The sequence below is a fragment of the Danio rerio genome, chromosome 17 (assembly GCF_049306965.1).
Source record: "Danio rerio strain Tuebingen ecotype United States chromosome 17, GRCz12tu, whole genome shotgun sequence".
Lineage (NCBI taxonomy): Eukaryota > Metazoa > Chordata > Actinopteri > Cypriniformes > Danionidae > Danio > Danio rerio.
The window spans coordinates 26,021,180-26,042,210 of NC_133192.1; the positions used below are offsets into that span (position 1 = coordinate 26,021,180).

Consider the following 21,031-nt stretch of genomic DNA (forward strand, 5'->3'; position numbering starts at 1 on the left):
AATGCTGGTGGCTGGGACTTATTGACTTCCATAGTAGGATGGGTTCCAGCAACCAACATTTTTTCAGAATATCTTCTTTTGTGTTCAACAGAAGAAAGAAACTCATGAAGGTTTCAAACAAGTAAAAGATGAGTAAATGATGACAGAATGTTCATTTTTGTGTGAACTACTGTATGTCTTTAAACCAGCATAAGCCTCTTAAAATCCCACACTGGTCAAATACGGTTCTTTATTTGAGCAAAAACAAGTGCATATATGCTAGGGCTGAACGGTATATCCTTTGAGCATCAATATTGCAATGTGTGTATCTGCAATAGACACATTGAAGGATTTTATTATTTATTAAAGATTAAAAGATAAAGATATGATTATATATTATTATTTTTTCATTATTTATACAATGATGAATATGTTATTTTACGTTTGATTGTTCAATTTAATACTATTAAACTCCAGAAAACCATAAATCACTGTTTGTTTATTTATTTATTTATTTATTTATTTATTTTTTGATTGTGATTTATTCAAATTTATGCAGATGAACTGGATAGAAAAAGACTTGATCACCCCAGTCGATCTATAAACTTATGAAATCTTTCCAAATAGAGCTATTCAAACCATATGCTGAATTTGTATTCATATTGCAATGTATATCACAGCAAACCAAAATATCGCAATGTAAGTTTTTTTCCAATATCATGCAGCCCTAATATATGCTATTTTTGTGTTACTTTCTTTAAAAAACAAAAAAATAGTATTACTTTTTGTTCATGCAGTCAACAACAGCCAATCAGTGGTGTTCATTTGCAGAGGGACCATCTGTATGACCAAACATTGGTAGATAATTGTTTTGTAATACCACTAGTAATGCAGAAATTACGCACCTCTCTATTAAGTTAAGTTGAATACGTACTCATGCAACACACAAAACATCTATCATATATCTGATGCAATAATGAGTAAAGCAATTGCAGGACCAGAATGTGTTATCTTACACCTAATGGACTCACATCTTGTAATGCTTTCCTTTTTCCAGGCTCGTAATGTCAGCACTGGAGAACTGGCTGCTATCAAAGTCATCAAACTGGAGCCAGGTGAGCTGCTGCACACACACTGCTGTTTAACCACCTGTAGATTGTGCTCTATCACTGTCCATCTATACTTCAGTGGTTAAATATTACAGCTATGGTGTGTTCACGCATATGTCACTGTGCTGTACTCTACAAATACGGGCTGTGTGTGATCACTCACTTACTTTTGATTATTTCATTTTTGTTTTTGCTTAATTAGTTTGTGTATTGACTTTTGCAGGGGAGGACTTTGACGTGGTGCAGCAGGAGATTATTATGATGAAAGACTGTAAACACTCAAACATTGTTGCGTATTTTGGCAGTTACCTCAGGTACGTGTACACACATGCAGTAAAACACCACACCAGGCTTCAATTAATATAGAAAGTTTTTTTAATGCAAAGCAGAGGCGTCTTATCAGCACTATACTACTGTTTAAAAGTTTCAATTTGGGGAAAATAAGTGTGGTTTATTTATAAACTAATTTTGAGAGGATCCCGTGCTTATGACCAACACAACTGCCACCTCATTAGCTCTGTAATCTGCTCTATTAGATGAATACGGAAGCATTATAAATAACCAAAGTTTTTCACTCCAGTTATCTTCGTCTTGAAGTTTTCACCTTCGTCTGTCGCTGAAAACAACTTAATTTATTATTTCAAGCTTTGTTTCTTCTGAACTTATCTGAGTTCTGTTGCATGGTTGTGCTCCATTGATTTATTTAACTACAACTGTTTATTAAGTTAATGGTTTAATATTAATTGACGATGAGGTCTTTAAAAAGTCTTTAAAAAGTATTGAAATTTACTTATGGATTCCTGCATTTACCCTGTGCAATAGCAACCTAACTGCGAACATTTGCAAATTTCAAATTTTAACGTGGTGGTTCATTCCACTGTGGTGATCCCTAATTATATAAAGGGACTAAGCCAAAAAGAAAATGAATGAATTAATCAATAATTTTATAAAATAAAGATTTTTATCTGGAGAGTCTTTAAAGGAATTCTTTTTAACTATGAATTTTTCATCCTCTCTCTCTCTAAATTTTGTTCTATTTAATTCAAAAGCACGTTATTGGTATGACTTGTCAAATTTTGACAAAGCATTGCAGATTATATAAACCTGAGATGCCCAAAGTTGGCGCTGCGGACCAAAGTTGGCCCATGGTAACTTTTGATTTGGCCCGCCATCCCAGCTTAAAAGAGAGGGAGAATGATGGGGAGGTGGTTGGGGCGAATGCCTTCGAAAGGGATTGTCATTTCAAATTTAACTTAACCTTTTGATTCTTTGTTTTATCTTTAAGCTACAAAAAAAGCTAACTGAAATTAAATTATTCAATTAAATGTTGTACATGAATCAGACTTATAAAATGTAAATACTGTCACTTGACAGATAGAGGACAATGCACAAGTCATCTGCGAGCAAATCAAGGTGAAGGCAGGAGCAGCTCGACTAGTGTATTCAGTAACAAACTCTATTGTGTTATAAACGGGATTGTTTATGTTTTTATTTTTGTAATAAGTTCAGTAAAATGTTCAAAATGATACTGCTTTAGTTAATATGATTTGAAGCAACGTTTTTTTTGGAAATTCCCCTTGGCAAATTTATTGTAATATGGTTTGGTATATATTTGGTAAATATTATATATTTTATAAACAGTGAATAAAAATGTAAAATTATTATATAATACACATACACACACAAAAAAAACACTCGAGACTAATATGAGTATTAAAAAGATAATGAAAAAGAAAAATATATTATTAAAATATAATCAATTACAATACACAACTGTACATTCATTCAGATGGTTTGTAATAATGTTTCTGACTAGTTTTGTCCAGTGTCTGTGTTCATGATAGGCTAATAAATACTTTGCTATTGTTGATCTCAGACTGGAGTTCTCTCCCAAAATATGCCTTAATGTTTCTGTATTATGTAAAATGTGGTGTAATTATCTGGAAAATGGAGAAATATGTGGATCTAATAATTTCTTGCTCTCTATTTCTCTTTCAATTCAGTTCAATTCAATTTAATTCAGTAATTGCTTTATTGGCATGACAAATGTTACAAATGTATAGGCAAAGCATTTATAAAGTTTACATTAAAAAGAACATACATATTTATTTAAAACAACAACAACAACAGCATAGTAAACACTAAACACTTACATAGTAAATAGTAGTATACATAGTGAATAGTAGTATAGTACTATAATTTATAGTATAATAATAATAATAATAATAATAATTAAATAAAAATACAAATAAATAAATAAATAAAATATATATTTTAAACAATAATAATAAAATAAAGTAATAAATCAGAATAAACTGTAGATTTAACAGTCAACATTTTTAAATAAGTAATAATAATAATAATAATAATAATATTCTCTCTCTCTATTCTAATCATCTGACAATGAAGAATGTTTTTGCTTTTTTGTATTTTTTGATCAAATCAATCAATTTGACCAAAGAGTCTTAAAAAAAGACACTTAAAAATATATATTAGCATATATTCTATTTTAATACACATCACAAATAACTTAAACAAGCATCGGTTTTAAGCTGTTGTGTCTGAAACTGGTCTGACAAGATTTCACATTTAATATCCGTTTCAGGAGAGATAAATTATGGATCAGCATGGAATACTGTGGTGGAGGTTCACTCCAGGATATTTATCATGGTAAATATGAAGCTAAAACAAGATGTTATAATGCATTTATCATCTTGAGCTGTTGTACAGAATTTCTCATATACACAAATATATCTACATATCTGTATCCAACAGTTACCGGGCCGCTGTCAGAATCCCAGATTGCTTATGTATGCCGGGAGACCCTGCAGGTATAAACACAAATGTTTACTGATGTGTGAAAGTGACAGTTCAACTTATAAAAATAGTAATGTGGGCTTCTGTGTTTATTTCAGGGTGTTTACTACCTTCACAACAAAGGCAAAATCCACAGGGATATAAAGGTACAAACAGTGTTGAATCTTACATTAAAGAGACCATTCCTGACAATCTTGACATAATTAGCACTCATGAGAATGGAGAAGAGGATGTTGTTCTTAAAATAGAAATATCAATGAATAGATATTTTAACCGGACAATTTCATTAGATTTAATCTCGTAATCACAAATATTTGCACAAGACCAAAACATCCTGAATGCCTGTGGAATAAATGTGATTGTTCTTAAGTGTCTGTGCATGAATACACTGAGCGATCATTGTATTGACAACAAAAATACATGGTTTGTTTGTGCATCAAAGGGACTTAAACTTACTTATTTTACGACTTCTGTTTGTCACTGTAACCTTGAATACAATTCTCATCTTTCAAAGCTTTACTAGCAAGACCTTTAAGTTTTCTTTATCCAGCTCAGATGTCAGTCTGAATCAAATATTATGTCTCATCAGAAATGTAGATTTAAAGAGTTTGCTCATTTACAGCTGCTCATATTGGTTCTACTCTTGTTTTGCAGGGCGCAAATATACTGTTAACAGACAACGGCTATGTTAAGCTAGGTAACAAAACACTTTTATTGGAGATTACAGTTATTCAGAAGCACTAACCTTAACTTTCTAACATCTTTCGTCTGTCTCTGTCCAGCTGATTTTGGCGTTTCGGCTCAGATTTCAGCCACTTTAGCAAAAAGAAAGTCCTTCATTGGAACTCCATATTGGTATGTCAGTCCTTTCTCATTCTAATAGTTTTCTTCTAGTTGTTAAATTGCAAAAATTTATTTCTCTACACTGTGTGTGTTTCTCTGCAGGATGGCACCTGAAGTGGCAGCAGTAGAGCGGAAAGGTGGCTATAATCAGCTGTGTGATATTTGGGCTGTGGGCATCACAGCTATTGAGCTGGCGGAGTTGGAGCCACCAATGTTCGACTTGCACCCTATGAGGTGTGTTTCCAGTGACTTGGACTGATTTAAAGTCTCTCTGCTAAATGTTGTGCTAAATTATTTGACTAATTTCATAGTTTAAAGATATTATAGGCCATGTTTAATGTGACAGGGCTGCACAAAAGCTTAAGTCCGCACGATACTGGAAAAATATGTGATATTCAATGTTGTTGAGTATTTTAATAATGATATTTCTTACAATATAACCTTTCCCTATTTATTTTTATGACTATATTTTAAATCATTTATTTATTTAATCATTTAAAAATAAGTCAAATATATCTTTCAGATCTAAAAACTGTCAAGGTGCAAACATTAGTCTCTGAAACAGTGAGTGAAAAGCTCAGCAGATATTCTGACTCTGATTGGCTGTTGTCATTTCCCTCTCAATTGCCCCATTAGTATTTTTTTTTCAGCTTTGGGCCGCTCCAGCCAATAGCAGAACAGCAACTATTGGGGAGGTGGAGATAAAGATAGTAAGGCCTCACCTGATTGGTCAAATTTAAATAAACAGCCAATGCTAAAATAAATATAGTTGATCCCACATGTCTGTGATATGTGAATTGCGTATAATGTTATCAGGAAAATGATGATTTTATGACATAGTGCAGCCCTGCAAAATAATGTCATCGCAATGTGCGCAATGCAGGGTTTCCAGTTGACCAGGCACCACAGTTCAGAATGCATGTAATTTGTGGATTAATTGCACAGTTTACCCTTTGTGGTGTGAAAGTTCATCATTTGCATGTGTTTCAATGGTCTGTTGCTGTGTAAACATATCAGGTGAGTTTAAAAACATTCAGGTGCAAGAAAGGATAGCATTTGTTGCTTTAACAACGATTAACTGTATTTCATTTAAAGACTGTGAAGTTGCATTTTAATTATTCAATATTTGACTTACAAGAAAATATGAAGCACTTTCTTACCTCATTCATTTTAAAACAATGAATTGTTGTTGTTTTTTTACATTTTAAAAATAATGCATTTTTTTCTTCATTATCGTGAAGCGGTAGTATGACAACACTTAAATTTTCTACTTCTTTTTCCCATTTGTCTTTTTCAGAGCACTCTTCCTAATGACCAAGAGCAGTTTCCAACCACCTAAGCTAAAAGACAAAGTTAAATGGTAAGTATTTTCTATGTGTAATTTAAGTGTACAGTTCACATTGAAGCAATGAAAGAAAGAAACACTCCTGTTTAAAAGGGTGACATCAGTAAAATTTCCTAAATGTTTTTGTGAGAAATCACTTGTACTCAAGAATACATTTATGTTAGGGCTGGGCAATTAATCAAAAAGTAATCGAAATCGACATTCAGAACCTATAATCGATCTAATTTTTCCAGGTCAATTTTTTCAATTACTTTTGCTTCCGTGTGTGGAGTCACGTGACCTCGCTTTGTTAAGGCTAATTTATTCATATTATATTCTGATTTATACTTATATTATTCTGATATCACACTTCTGCCAATTGCACTGGTACTGTCCAGTGCAGCCTTCGCATGCTCACACAGCTCTCAAAAAAATATAACTACACATCGCAATGACACTTAGCACAAGCTTTGTGATTGGTTGATTTTAGTAGTGATGATGAGGGTGGGTGGCGCGGAGAGCAGCGTTTTAGGCAATGTGTGCTTTAATTTCAGTTGTTCATCATTGATGTTCAATAAATAATCATAGACAGTAGATAGTGTGTGTTTACTTCAATTATTTTAAAATCAAGTAAAACTTGTATGTAAGCACATTTACTGTACAAAACGTGTCAGTGAACTATAAGGGCCAAAACACAAAATTAATAAATAAGATAATTGTTAGTTATTCGTAATCGAGTTAAAATATTATAAACTAATCGAGCTTTTGAATTTAAGGCCAAATCTACAAGCCCTAATTTATGTAAAACAAAAAATATCGAGAAATACATTTACAATTTTAAATTAAACAATAATTTTTTTCATGTTTTTGCATAATGTTGTCATACTTTTAATTAGAATGACCATCAGCTATGTTTTACACACTTTACAAGGACTCACACTCATCTGGTTTGTTTTGGTTCTCATAGGACAAATAATTTCCATCACTTTGTGAAAATGGCTTTGACCAAAAATCCCAAGAAGAGGCCCACGGCTGACAGATTACTGCAGGTAAGATTTGCTCCTCATTTAGATGTGATTCATGACTGGCATTATGATGTTTCATTGCGTCACTTCCCTTTTTTCAGCATCCGTTCGTTACCCAGCCTCTTAGCCGGACTCTCGCCATTGAGCTACTGGACAAAGCTAATAACCCTGACCACAGCACACACAGTGATGCAGAGGAGGATGACATCGACCCAGAGGTGATGTCATATGTCTGATGCTCTCCTTCATTTTATACCAGCGGGAAATCATGACAGGGATTAAACTGAAGCATTTATTTTTAATTGGTTGTTTCTTTAGATGTAGAACCTAAATGTGGGCAGACAGTTGGCTCTGCCAGCTGCCAGGTACAAGTGTGTCTGGTTATCCATGCTGCAGTGCGCATATTTGAAAAGAGTGTGTGTATGTGAATGCATGCGAGTTTATTGATTTAATGCCAGTGGTTTGCAGTGTTGTCCTGAGGAAAGGTTGGAATTTTAGGTAACACTTTATAATAACATTGTATTAGTTCTTGTATTTACTGACATAAACAATACATTTTTTGCTCTATATATTCATCTTTGTTAACGTTGGTTAATAAAATGAAGCTGTTTTTTGTTTAAGTTAAATAGTGCATTAACTAATGTTAACAAGCATGAATTTGTATTAAACAACGCATTGGTAAATCTTGAACTATGATCAATAAATGCTGTAAAAGTATTGTTCATTATTAATTCACATTAGTAAATACATTAACGATGGAACCTTATTGTAAAGTGTGACCGAGTTATATAACAGACATTCAGAAAAGTAATTAAGCTTTTGGTCTTTTGGTTTGCAGTCTCCTGTGTCCGTTCCACATCGAATCCGCTCAACTAGCAGGAGTTCACGAGATGGAAAGACTTTGTCTGAGATTAACTGTAAGTCATGTGTTAACTAACCCTTGACTCACTGAACCAGAGTAAGCACAATAATTCTTATCCTGCTTAAAAGCACTGAGAGAAATCTGATGTGTGTGTGTGTGTGTGTGTGTGTGTGTGTGTGTGTGTGTGTGTGTGTGTGTGTGTGTGTGTGTGTGTGTGTGTGTGTGTGTGTGTGTGTGCGTGCGTGTGTGCGTGTGTGTGCGTGTGTGTGTGCGTGTGCGTGTGCGTGTGTCGCTTTTCTAGTTGACAAGGTGAAGTTTGACCCTCCTTTGAGGAAAGAGACCGAACCACATCATGAGATGGTTTGTCAGACTTTGCCCTCTATTTGTTGTATTTATTGTGTTTGTTTGGACTGCGTGTCTCAATGTTTTTTGTTTTTTTTGTAGGATCTGCCATTAGAGCCCCAAAGCATTCTGGGAAATAACAAGTGAGTATGTTAAAGTTAAGACAATTTGTGTAATAGTCAACAATAGCTAATTATATGAAGTGAATCCATGTGTAAATGAAAGAAATAGACGTACATACGAGATGTAGAATTGGCTACCATACTTACACGCATATTTTCTTAAAAGAGTGAGAAAAACCTATTTATGACTTGTGTAAGACTATTTTGACAATAAAACGGTTTAATAGAATGTGAATTTTTAAATAATATTTTTGTTTTAGTTTATATTTAGTTTTTATTCAGGAAATATTTGAAGGCAAATGTTTAAAAAAAACTAAATATTTAGAATATTTATCAATGATCAAACTGAAATAACTTATGACGTTTCATCAGCTATTTGCCGTTATTTGTATATTTTTTGTACAATTATTAATTAAGAAATGGATATGTTTGTAAATTATATATTAAATGTTTAGTACAAGTGTTGCCATAAATACCTCCAATGCTTTTGATATGGCATTAAAACATAAAATAAATAAGAACTGCGTTTTCGCTGTTCCGTACAAATATAAAACGTGCTAAAGCCAATTGTGATAAAGCCAGTTGTTATATGGGGATGGTTAAGAGGCCAGTGGCCAAATTTGGCCAGTATGCCAGGGTTTAACCCCTACTCTTTTTTGAAAAACATCCTGGGATTTTTTTTATGACCACAAAGAGTCAGGACCTCGGTTTAACATCTCATCCGAAAGCTCACTGAGCACTTTAGTGTCCTCTTTTAATATACTGGGGCGTTAGGACCCTCATAGACCGCAGGTTGAGTGCCCCCTGCTGGTCTCACTAACACCACCTCCGGCAGATAATGACTGTGCACAGCCCTGCTTGGCTTCAGTGGGTGACCATGTGAGAGTTGCAGAGAGCTAGCTGCCGGCAAGATCACTGGCAACATCAGTGATAATATAATTAACTAACTGACTGTTTCGTTTAATCTCTAGTTATTATTTTAATGTTTATGAAAAATAAGCTATTAACTTTAAACTAGTTAACTGTTTAACAAGGTTTTATCATGCTTATAAAATAGTATAAAAATAATACGCCTAAAAAATAAATATACTAAGAAATGTCTAAAACTAGTTACTTATAGCCATGGGACGATAACAGTTTTCAAGGTTTACCATGGTTTGAAAAAGTCAGGGTTTTAAAACTGCCATAACTTTCTGTTAAATCATTGCTACAGTATATGTAAGTTTTTTTTTTTTAACCTTTTTTTTCTTTACAACTATTTTATTTAGTTTTTTAGGGCAACAGTATCTCCAGCTGTTAAGAACCCTCTGCATCAAAAGCTACTCTTCCAAAATATTGAAATGTTTCTTAAAATAAAATATATTGTGTTCAATGGGGAAAAAGTTTTTTTTTTAAATATTAAAAAAGTAATTCTTTTTCTAAATTTAAAAAGAATATATTTTAGAGCAGTAATTACAGTACCATGATACAGCGAAATCGTGATATTTTTATCCAAGGTTATCATACCGTCAGAATCTTATACCGCCACATTCCTAGTTATCTAGTAGGGCAGTGGATGACTAGTTGACTCATCTGTGTTAATCTGAACTGAAAAAAAATTAAATAGGGGAAGAAAGGCACGACAAATAAATCAACATAACATCTAAAAATCAATCAAATGTGTCATCCATCTTGATTCATCTCTAGATTAACAAATCTGAACATTAACAATTAAAGAAAATTAAGGCTAGCGGACATCACTAATCAGGTGAATGTTGGTCAACTGATAATCTGTCTTGACTCATTCCTAGTTTAAAGTGCCAAAGAGTACTAAAATTAAATGAGCAAGTCTACTAGTTGACCTTGCTAATCAAGTAACTTTGCTGTTGGATGACCAGTTGATAAATGGTCAATTTGGTGTTGTAATTCATCACGAGTTTACACAGATGTTTTTGTGTGTTGTGTATATTTATGAAGTTTTATTCATTGTTTTTCAGGAGTCTATTAAAATCTGTCGCTGAGGAGCTCAATCAAAGGTACACCCCCCTCCCACGCTTTCTTTTGATTGGTCAGCCAAACGGCTATGCACACTAATCACCTCTGCACACTCCTCCTCTGCTTGGCACAGAGCAGCTCTTACTGCTGAGTGTGTGTGTGTGTGTGTGTTCTCTGCATTGTTCTCTGGCTGCTATACCCTCTCAGCCTCACCCTCTTCATCTCTCTCAGGGGTCATGTGACACATTTAGAGGATGAGGAGGAGGATGAAGGTGATGATTTGCAGTAAGTGAGAGGAAGATGTATTGTGAGATGTGTACCATTCGAAAACACTTGTGTTCATCTGTCACTCCCCGTCTGTTAGTGTCAATCAGATGTGCGATTGGATTGTGGGTTTGTTTTGTAATGTGTCTGGTTTTTCGTTGCTTGCTGGTGCGTAAATGCATGATCATTATTGAAACGCACATTTTTTTTGTTTTTTTTATTCACTTTTTTAATTCTTAACTTTACCTCACCATAATAATGTTCTTCTGAACTTCTCTGATGTTGGGTAGAGTGGCCAATAGAAACCTGTTACTTATGTGAGGTCACAGCAATTATAAGAAAAAACAAGGCAATTGCTGATGGACAAAATTGCAGTCTTATATTTTTGCCTGCTTAAGAAAAAGATCTTCTGTCAGTTCTAATTTTAACACAAACCCACAGCATTCAGCTTTGTTTTTCAGCTAATCAGATCAGAAACTAAGATGTTTCTTTCATTTCCTGCTGATTAAGTCTCTTTGGTCTCGTCTCAGAAGAGACCCATACACCCAAACTATCCACTTAAAGAAAACAGGAAAGTAGCCAAAAGTAAATAGAAATTCTGAATTAAAGCAGTGCTTCCCAAATCCAAATCCATTCCTCGGGAACCTTAGTCCTGCACATTTTGTATGGCTGTGTCTGAAATCACCTACTACTCAGTAGGTACTGCATTTGAGTTGAAACATACTACTCGGCCGTAAGAAAAGTATGTTCTATACCAGGGGTTTTCAAAGTGTGAGACGCGCCTCCCCTGGGGGGCGCCAGAGCATGTCAGGGGAGGCGCAGGAAAAAATATAATATAATAAAAATATAATTATTAAGTTTAATTATAATATGTATTTTTTATTATATTTAAACGTTTTAATTAAACAAAGCAAAAAAATAAAATAATAATACGTCAAATAGGCCTATAAGAAAACCTTTTTTAACCAGAAGGCCATAGCTGTGAATTCGCTTCTGTTTGGCAAGCCCGCCAATACAGGTATATGCCTGCTAATACAATGGGTCGGTTTCTGAGACCCACCCCGATTCAAAGCTGTAATGAAGTTCACGGCCCTTTGGCCGCCGGGAAGGAGGCGGAGAACCGAAGCAGTTTTAAAGTGATTTATTATGACAGTGACGGCAGCTCCGTCTAAACCAAAACAAACGGACGGCAGATCCTCACGGAGACTGCCGTCAAACTGAAAATAAAATATGTCCGGGTCCGGTCCTCCCTCGGCTTCCTCTGCCCTTGTTCCTCCTTTTATGATCCAGAGCTCCTTCCGTGGGATCTGAGGCAGGTGCGCACCGCAGGTGTATGCACTTACGCGGTGGCCTCACTCCGTTCCCACGGCGCTCGGCCACGCCCCCTTGCCACAAAAGCCTTGGGTTTAAGCCTTGGGCTTAAACCCAAAAGACGACGATATGATGATCAGTATTTGAGTTTAGAATTTACGTGGACAGGACCAGCTGATGTACCACGACCTTTATGTGTGGTTTGTCAAAATATTTTGGCTAATGACAGCATGAGACCCACTAAACTTCCACTGTTTTGACTGGGATGGACAGTTCTTGGAACTGTTCTATTCATATTGAACCATCATCCTAGTTTTAAAAACGTTATATTAAAATACTTATTACTCTGTAAATAATTGCACTTTCATGCAAATGATGATAAAAGTGAGTTAACAGTCTGACATCTGTCTGTGTCTTTATATATACTGTATATATATATATATATATATATATATGTGTGTGTGTGTGTGTGTGTGTGTGTGCGTGTGTGTGTGTGTGTGTGTGTGTGTGCGTGTGTGTGCGTGCGTGTTTGGGAGGAGGGGGGCGCCAATGGATAAGTTGTGTCAAAAGGGAGGCCCACTTAGACTTTGAAAAACCCTGTTCTATACAGTATGAATGTAAGTAGTATAAATGGAACTCGGATGTACTACATCCACCATTTTGTCATGATCACATGACCCAATGTGAGTTGCTTCGCTTCACTCACATTTATGAATTCTCTCGCAGGCCATCATAGGATAGCAATCCAACAGTTCACACTTCATATTACCGGTTGAATAAGTGCATCATCCAGGTAATTAAAGTGCACTTATTATGCTTAGAGATTTCAGTGTGAACGCACTATTTACACTATTTATACTACAAAATGGCATAGAATAGTGCATAAGTATGTGATTTGGGACACACCATATGAATTCGGACATACTACTCGGCTCTATACTGATTTTAGCATGTAGGTAAGCGATTTCAGACACAGCCGGTCTTCCTTACTTAACAGATCTGATTCAGATCATCTGCTCGTTAACAAAGAAATCCATGAACTGGTGTCAATTAAGAGAGACATACAGAATGTGGACCGGAAACGGGAACCACTTGATTAAAGTGAAAGAAAAAGTCCTTCATTTACTTGTAATTAGATTGGCCAAGTGTATGTTAATGCCATTTATAAACAGGGTCATAGTGGCTATTTTTGTTTTGGCACGGAAATCAGCCTATAGAAACAGGAAACCACATAGCCACACAGGACAGGCCAGGAAACCACAACACTCTGGCCACATAGGACACCTTGGTAGTCATTTAGGAAACCTTAGTAACTACATGGCAACACCTTGGCAATGAATACAAAGTTGTGATTGAGGTTTGTATTTCAGTCATGAATTTCGATCAAGCATTTGTTTTCACAAGATATTCAGAAACACTTTTATTTGCAGTCAGTTTAAAGCTTTGAAGAAATCCAAAGTGAGGACAATTGCAAATTATGTTTCTCCAACTTAGAGTTTCTTGGAAGAGGAAACTCTAAAGAAGTTTCCATTATTTCCAACCTCTGTCCTGGTCTGGGTAGATTACACTTGTTTGTGAGCGTAATCAGCACTGTTTGTGTCTGTCTTGTGTCCACATGCCCATTCTTGCTTGCAGAATGTGAATCTTTACTGTTTGTGACACTGCATATGGTCTCTTTCTTCGTCCGAATGAATCCCTGTATGTGTTTTCACTGTCCAGAGACAAAATGCCAGTGGTTTTCTTATCCTTTTTTCATGTTACCATATATTGTACATCTATAAATCCTTTCATTATGCTGTTGTGTATCTGTGCCTACAGCTGCAACTCCACGTCAACCATGAGGCCTAAAGTACCACCTCCTTTGCCTCCCAAGGTAAAAGTAACATCTACATCTTTTCAGTGAAGCGCATGGATGGACATGCAACAAAATGCACACAGATATCTTAAAAATGTTTGCACTCAATTGAAGTGGATAATTTTATAATTAGATTGATACATTTGAACAAACTTTTTAACAATGCCATTTTTAAAGTAAGTTTGTAGATGTCCAACAAAACTCATTCAACTTAACTGATTGTGTGATTAAGGTCCAATCCCAATTCTATTTTTGTACCCCTACCCCTTCCCCTTCCCCATGGCCCTAAAAGTGTGAAGGGGAAGGGCTTCAAAATTTATCCCTAAGAAATGGAACAGACCTACAGCACCTATACACGTCATCATATGTCATCGCGATCTCTTGCTTTATATGAGATCAGACGATCGCCACTGCTGTAGTTATTCATGTGTTTTTTTTGGTATTTTTCTTCAAGAAATCACTACAGACCATATATTATGTTATCATAGTGATCTAATGTGGCAATAAGTTCGTAACTGTACTGTGCATTTACACAGTGGCCTTATTCATCTATGTAAACACACAAAAAACAACATTAACATTATAGCAGACACATTCCCAGCCACTAGACCACAGGTGTCAAACTCAGTTCCAAAAGGGCCGCAGCTCTGCACAGTTTAGTTCCAACCCTAATTAAACACACCTGATCAAACTAATTGAGTCCTTCAGGCTTGTTTGAAACCTACAGGTAAGTGTGTTGGAGCAGGGTTGGAACTAAACTGTGCAGGGCTTCGGCCCTCCAGGAATTGAGATTGACACCCCTGCACTAGACTTTTCTGACAGGGCATTCGAGTGTCATCAAGTGTCAGAATGTTGTGAGACTGCTGTACAGGAGTTATGACTATGGATTATAGATCGCAATGTTTTGCGTTTTTTATTTTAGCATTTTTTTTTTAAAGTAAAACAAAAATGTGGTTATGAATATATTAAAACATGTGCTTGTTTGTTGTAGAAAATCATAATATTGACAAAAAATACTAATTTGTGGATCTCCTTACTTTCGGGTGCAGCTATACTGTCGTTGTGGCTGGTGTATTTTTTGGATATTTTCTTACCCTTTGGTTTCGAGTGTGGTCCTGAAAAATCTCAGTTTAAACCCTTTCCCCTTAGCCCTACGCCTTAAATATAAAGAGAATTGGGACACCCCTACTTCTTCACATGAACATGCAAAATGAGGGGTAGGGCTAAGGGGTAGAATTAGGATTGGCCCTAAATAACTGGAGCAGCCAACTTCAAATATTGCTTTAGCCTGAGACAATGTCTGTCATCAAAAATACTAGATATATGACCTTCCTGAACTGTCTAACAAGCTGTGTGCCCTAAAATCATGCATCATGCATAACTTCTATTATATAGGAGAAAAAAAAATTTCCTTGGTTGGGGTAATTTCCATTTTTATTATTGAAAGTTTGTGGCAGATTCAAGATAATGCCAATATTGTATTCTTGAAAAATGGGGAAATTGTCTTTTACAAAATAAAAATTTGCAACTTTGGATTGGTTTGAAATTTGGCAATCTGAACCGACAATCAAAATATAAAAGAATAGCAGAGTCCACACCAAGCTCTATCGATCATGACATTTTTCAAAATGATTTTTTTCTCTAGTTGGTTAATGATTAAAACATGGTCAACCAATCACAGAAACCTGTCCCCTTTCAAACTTATCTCTGGAGGGCCACTATCTTGCAAAGTTCTGCTCCTACTCCAATTTAACATGTCTGAAACTGTTAATCAACTGTTAATGTTAGTCTTTAGGCTCAGTAGAAATTTCTAGGCAACTATTTTGGTGCTAGTTGGATCTAAATCTATAGGATTTTGGCCCTCCAAGAGCAGAATTGAACTTCAGTAGCAGATCAGAAACAAGTGTTCTTCAAAGAGCAGAAAAAAAACTGCAGTGCACAACTATAATGAACAGAACAATGTTTTGCATTAACGTGGGTGCTAATATATTTGAACGTTTTCATTCTGCATCCAAATGGCACTTCAAGAAACAAAAATTCTCACAATTTACTCAAACTCAAGCGCTTCTAAACTTTTATGAATTTTGTTCTTCTTTTAAACACAAAACAAGACATCCTGAATATTGTTGTAAATTTTTAATACATTCTGAATATTGTTAGAAATTGACACCCATAGTAGGAACAAAAAATACTATGAAAGTCAATGGCTGCTACTTTCTAACTATTTCATAATATCTTATTTTGTGTTCAACAGAAGTAAAACTTTTGGTCCCACTTTATATTAAGTGGCCTTAACTAATATGTAACTACACAGGAATTAATAGTTTGTTATAATGTACTTATTGTGTAAATACATGTATTTACTGTGTACTTATGCTGGATTAAATACATGTATGTAATTACATCTGTAATTAACTTTTGTAATTACATTTGTAAATACACTGTTGACCATCCCTTACACCTTAACCCACCCTTAAACCTACCCATGCCACCAAACCTGTCCATAACCCAACCTCTGTCCCAACTCAAATGCACCACAAGTGTTCTCAAATACATTATAAACACAGTATATTTATTTATATATTTATAAAGTATTTATTTTTTGATGTAAGTACATAGTAGTTAAGGACATTAATATAAAGTGGGACCGAACTTTTTTTGGGTTGAACTATCCCTTTAACTCACAGTTTCTCTCTTTTCTCACTTCCCAGCCGAAGGTTCTGTCTCCTGCTCAGAGCAGCTCTGCCTCAGAGGACAATAATGGAGAAGGAACCATCAAACGTTGTCCAGCTTCTGCAAGCTCCACCCCTCCTGCTCGTCCCGCTTCCTGTGTTCCCCCCAGACCACCGCCTCCTCGTCTCCCCCCACACAGACGTAGCAGTCTAGGTAAAAAACCATCTGAGCATGCTCAGACAGAGCCAACAGGGGATGATGGCATTTATAGGTTCTGGGAATGGCTTCATGCTGAAGAACAGGAAGAACACAGTAAGCTAAGCACCGCCCACTTGAGCGTGCCTTCCTGTGATTGGTAGCCAGCTTTGCCAGTCTTCCCCTGTGCTTTGCAGACTGTAATTTTGGTATTAGTTTAGTGGCCAATATAGATGTATACAAAGTTCTGTCATGACAAAGTTCTGTCAGGTCACATCCAATCTGCGTACAACTAAATGGCACAGGTGATTGGCTGCTGTCGCATCAGTAGCCAATGAGCTTGCTCCTCAACATTTAAACACCTCAGTGTTGTTTGTGCTAGCAATCTGCACCACAAATTCAGATACTCTAGTCCACCCTGTGTAAAGATCTGTTGTAGGGGTTACGTGTGTGTTGTTTGCAGCAGCACTGTGTTAAATTCTAAGACGACATGTTTGTGAATACACTGGCTGTAGCCAGTAGTCTCCATACTTGCTCTGCACATAAAATCAAAGCAGCAGCAGTGTGGCAGATCAAACACATCTCCAAGACCAAGACCAAACACATCTACATGTAGTCATTTAGCAGACGCTTTTCTCTAAAGCAATTTACATTTGAGGAGGCATTCAGCGATTCAACAAGAAGACACAATACTCACAAGAAGTGCTAATTATACAAAGGAGCTGTCAGTGTTTAGAGAATGATGTGCTAGAGTACGGACAGGGGAGTGTTTTCGCAGTTGATTTGTCAAGCCTACTCACCTGTGTGAGTTGGTGACTTATTTGCCATATACATTGATATACTAAATATCTCAGAGAGTTGTCAGGACAGAACTGTAGTTTAGTCCAGAGCTAATTAGATGAGTTTGTGTGATGTTGTAGTTAGAATGTTTTGTTTTGCCAATCAAATTGCACAATAAATTATGCTAATAAGGTAGAAAATACGCTTAACAATGCAATACATGACTATAATAGCAGACTAATGCAGTACTCAACAAATGTGCTCCAGACATCTGAATCCTTTTTCTAAAATCCAGAAATAGTAATACTAAACAGCACATCCATGTAAGTGCCCCTCAACTGAAAATGAGCAACGTCAATATCAATGGGAAATGTTGTTGTATTTATGGTGGCGGTAAACTTTAATCAGTCGAATAGCATGATGTTTGTATTAGCATCACATTAGTGTTTCTTGGATGTGAGTTCAGGGTTCAAAGCATGGGTAATCAATGTTAAAGTGTGTTTTTATGTGCAGGTAATGGCGTTTCATCCCCGGAGAATGGAGATAAAGAAAAACTGGCCTCTCTCCCCTCATGTAGTCTACAGGTATGTTTAATCCTCAAAAGGTTGCATATTGAAAAGCATGATATGGCTGTGCATGCACAAATTGCATTCTTTTATGGATTGATGTAGTTGTCTTGTGTCATTTTCTGTATTAGATACGTTTTCACTGTGTTATTGCATCTTTTCCTTCTGAAAGAATTGTTGTTAGGGATGTTATAAATTCCAAATTCAAATAATGAAACATTGTCTGTGCTTCAGACTGAAGGGCTTTTGGATTTATGTTGTTTAGATAGATAATAAAAGAAGAGAAAAAGTAGTTTATTCAAATATGTTGCAACTCTTACACAAGCCACTCACAGGAAAAAAATCTGTTTTCTTTTTTCGTAGTTACCATTCAGTAATGGCCTTCCACCAACTCCTAAAGTACACGTGAGTCATCCAGCTTGTTCTGTCTGTCTCTTTACCTCTCTATCTTTTACTGTTTTAAAGCACTGAAGCATGTATTAAAGGGACAGTTCACCCAAAACTGAAAATTCTGTCATCATTTACTCAGCCTTCACCTGTCATTAACCGGTTTAACTTTCTTTTTTCTGTTGAACACACATGAAGATATTTTGAAAAACATTGGAAACCGGTAACCATTGACTTCCATTGTGTTTGATTTTCCTTCTGTGGACGTCAACAGTTACCAGTTTCTAGCATTTTTCAATATATCTTTATTATGTTGAAGTGAAAAAAAAATCCTAAAGGTTTGGAGCCACTCAAGGATGAGTAAATAGTGATAACAATTTCATTTTTGAATGAACACACCTGAATTAACAAAAATAGCAGCTTCATTTGGACCAATTAAACTCAGCTTTGTTTTTTTGTGCTGTGCAGATGGGAGCTTGTTTCTCTAAAGTGTTTAATGGCTGTCCACTAAAGATTCATTGTGCCTGTTCCTGGATCAACCCAAACACCAGGGGTGAGAAACGAATTCAGATAGATCATGTGCTTCTAAATGACTTAATTATCAGTTTTATAAGCTTGTCTTGACACTTTTTTTCAGATCAGTATCTGATTTTTGGAGCAGAGGAAGGAATTTACACTCTCAATCTGAACGAAATCCATGAGAGCACCATGGAGCAGGTCAGCATCTCATCATTATGATGAGAATTTATTTTATTATATCAAAATAAGGGGTGACATGGTGGCACAGTGGTTAGCACTCACAGCAAGAAGGTCGCTTTTTCAAGTCCCGAGTGGGTCAGCATATCTGTGTGGAGTTTGCATGTTCTTGCTGTTTTAGCGTGGGGTTCCTCTGGGTGCTCCGGTTTCCCCCACAGTCCAAAGACATACGCCAGGGGTCACCAATCTCGGTCCTGGAGGGTCGGTGTCCCTGCAGGGTTTAACTTCAACTGGCCTCAACACACCTGTCTGGATGTTTTAAGTTTACCTAGTAAGACCTTGATTAGCTTGTTCAGGTGTGTTTGATTAGGGTTGGAGGTAAAACCTGCAGGACACCGGACCTCCAGGAACAAGTTTGGTGACCACTGACATACGCTATAGGTCAATTGAATGAACTAAATTGACCACAGTGTATGAGAGTGTGTGAACAAGTGTGTATGGATGTAAAACATATGCTGGATAAGTTGGCAGTTCATTGCTATGGTGACCCCTAAATAAAGGGACTAAGCTGATGGAAAATAGATGAATGAATGATATCAAAATAAGAAATAGTGTATAAAGTCTTGGCGATTCAAAATATGAAGATCAGTTAGTCAAATTTTTTATATATAATAAATATTTTGCCTTCACTTTGAAAATTCAAGAGAGAACAGACTATGAGAAACAAAGATTTCCATAAATATTTTAAATGTATGACAATTGATTTTTTTTTCATTCTTTAAATCTCATGCAGCTGGTTCCACGGCGGTGCACATGGGTTTATGTAATGAACAACTGGCTGCTTTCTATATCAGGTCAGATAAAACCAAAGAGAACATTTACCGAGCATTTCAGAATATTTTAATGTTTCAACTTCTCCATCATGAAACTCTATACACTTCTATGTGTGTGTTTCACAGGTAAAGCATCTCAGCTGTACTCCTACAACCTGACGGGGCTCTTTGAACAAGCGCGACAGATGCAGAAGTTACCCGTTGCCATTCCAACACACAAACTCCCAGACAAAATCATCCCGCGGTAAGATTTAGATCATAGGTGTTAAAGTCAATTCCTGGAGGGCCGCAGCTCTGCACAGTTTTGCTTCAGCCCTAATCAAACACACCTGATCCAACTAATTAAGGTGTTCAAAAAAATCTTGAACACCTTGACTAGTTGCATCAGCTGTGTTTGATTAGGGTTGAAGCAAAACTGTGCAGAGCTGCGGCCCTCCAGGAATTAAGTTAGACACCTAGGATTTAGATGAAACGTTTAAGGATCATTTTATAAATTTAATCAGTTATCATTCATACTATTGTTTAAAATTTGATTTATCTAAAGATTTACTTAAATAATTGTGACTGATTAACAATGTGTTCCATTAATGCATTTGTTTCAGGAAGTTTACCGTGTCTAATAAAATACCAGAAACAAGGGGCTGTCAGAAATGCTGCGTAGGTCAGTATAAATACATTCAAACTAAATTATTAGCCACTCCTGTGAAATTGAGTGTTTTTTTTTTCATTATTTGAATCTAACTGCTTTGATTTTTTTCAACACATTTTAAAACAATAGTTTTAGGGTGCTTTCACACTTTTCAACTCAAGTTCGATAGTCCCTCCTCGGCTGGTTTGTGTACTGAACTCTGGTATGCTGGCATCATCAAGCTACTGTTTTGTGTACAGCTGTTGCTAGGTGACAGCCACAAAAGCAAAGCATAAAATGAAGACGTACACATATCACGGTCATTCTGCCTTTACTGAATATAATACAGAGAGCCACTTGCATGTATCTGCCACAGAGAAACAACCATTAAAAACATTTAGAACATCATGCGATGTCTATACAAGACATTATCACTGTTTGCACTG

At 36.0% G+C, this 21,031-nt stretch overlaps 1 protein-coding gene across 4 annotated transcripts in view; it reads left to right on the top strand.

Annotated features, from left to right (window-relative positions):
• The window catches only part of map4k3b (mitogen-activated protein kinase kinase kinase kinase 3b), a 34,908-nt gene that overhangs the window by 4,264 nt on the left and 9,613 nt on the right, over nt 1-21,031 (top strand). The window contains exons 2-26 of one of the 4 annotated variants that reach the window (XM_009293063.5): nt 1,037-1,094; nt 1,312-1,402; nt 3,694-3,758; nt 3,864-3,919; nt 4,004-4,051; nt 4,560-4,602; nt 4,688-4,760; nt 4,851-4,982; nt 6,046-6,108; nt 7,040-7,121; nt 7,199-7,315; nt 7,936-8,014; nt 8,261-8,319; nt 8,404-8,444; nt 10,400-10,438; nt 10,629-10,682; nt 13,791-13,845; nt 16,539-16,812; nt 17,989-18,059; nt 18,405-18,446; nt 18,897-18,981; nt 19,066-19,145; nt 19,918-19,978; nt 20,084-20,201; nt 20,560-20,618. In XM_009293063.5, the coding sequence (XP_009291338.2) occupies nt 1,037-1,094; nt 1,312-1,402; nt 3,694-3,758; nt 3,864-3,919; nt 4,004-4,051; nt 4,560-4,602; nt 4,688-4,760; nt 4,851-4,982; nt 6,046-6,108; nt 7,040-7,121; nt 7,199-7,315; nt 7,936-8,014; nt 8,261-8,319; nt 8,404-8,444; nt 10,400-10,438; nt 10,629-10,682; nt 13,791-13,845; nt 16,539-16,812; nt 17,989-18,059; nt 18,405-18,446; nt 18,897-18,981; nt 19,066-19,145; nt 19,918-19,978; nt 20,084-20,201; nt 20,560-20,618 (1,945 nt within the window). The remainder of the gene's footprint in view (nt 1-1,036; nt 1,095-1,311; nt 1,403-3,693; nt 3,759-3,863; nt 3,920-4,003; nt 4,052-4,559; nt 4,603-4,687; nt 4,761-4,850; nt 4,983-6,045; nt 6,109-7,039; nt 7,122-7,198; nt 7,316-7,935; nt 8,015-8,260; nt 8,320-8,403; nt 8,445-10,399; nt 10,439-10,628; nt 10,683-13,790; nt 13,846-16,538; nt 16,813-17,988; nt 18,060-18,404; nt 18,447-18,896; nt 18,982-19,065; nt 19,146-19,917; nt 19,979-20,083; nt 20,202-20,559; nt 20,619-21,031) is intronic. The other 3 variants (XM_009293065.5, XM_009293064.5, XM_073928543.1) reach the window with 3 other exon arrangements.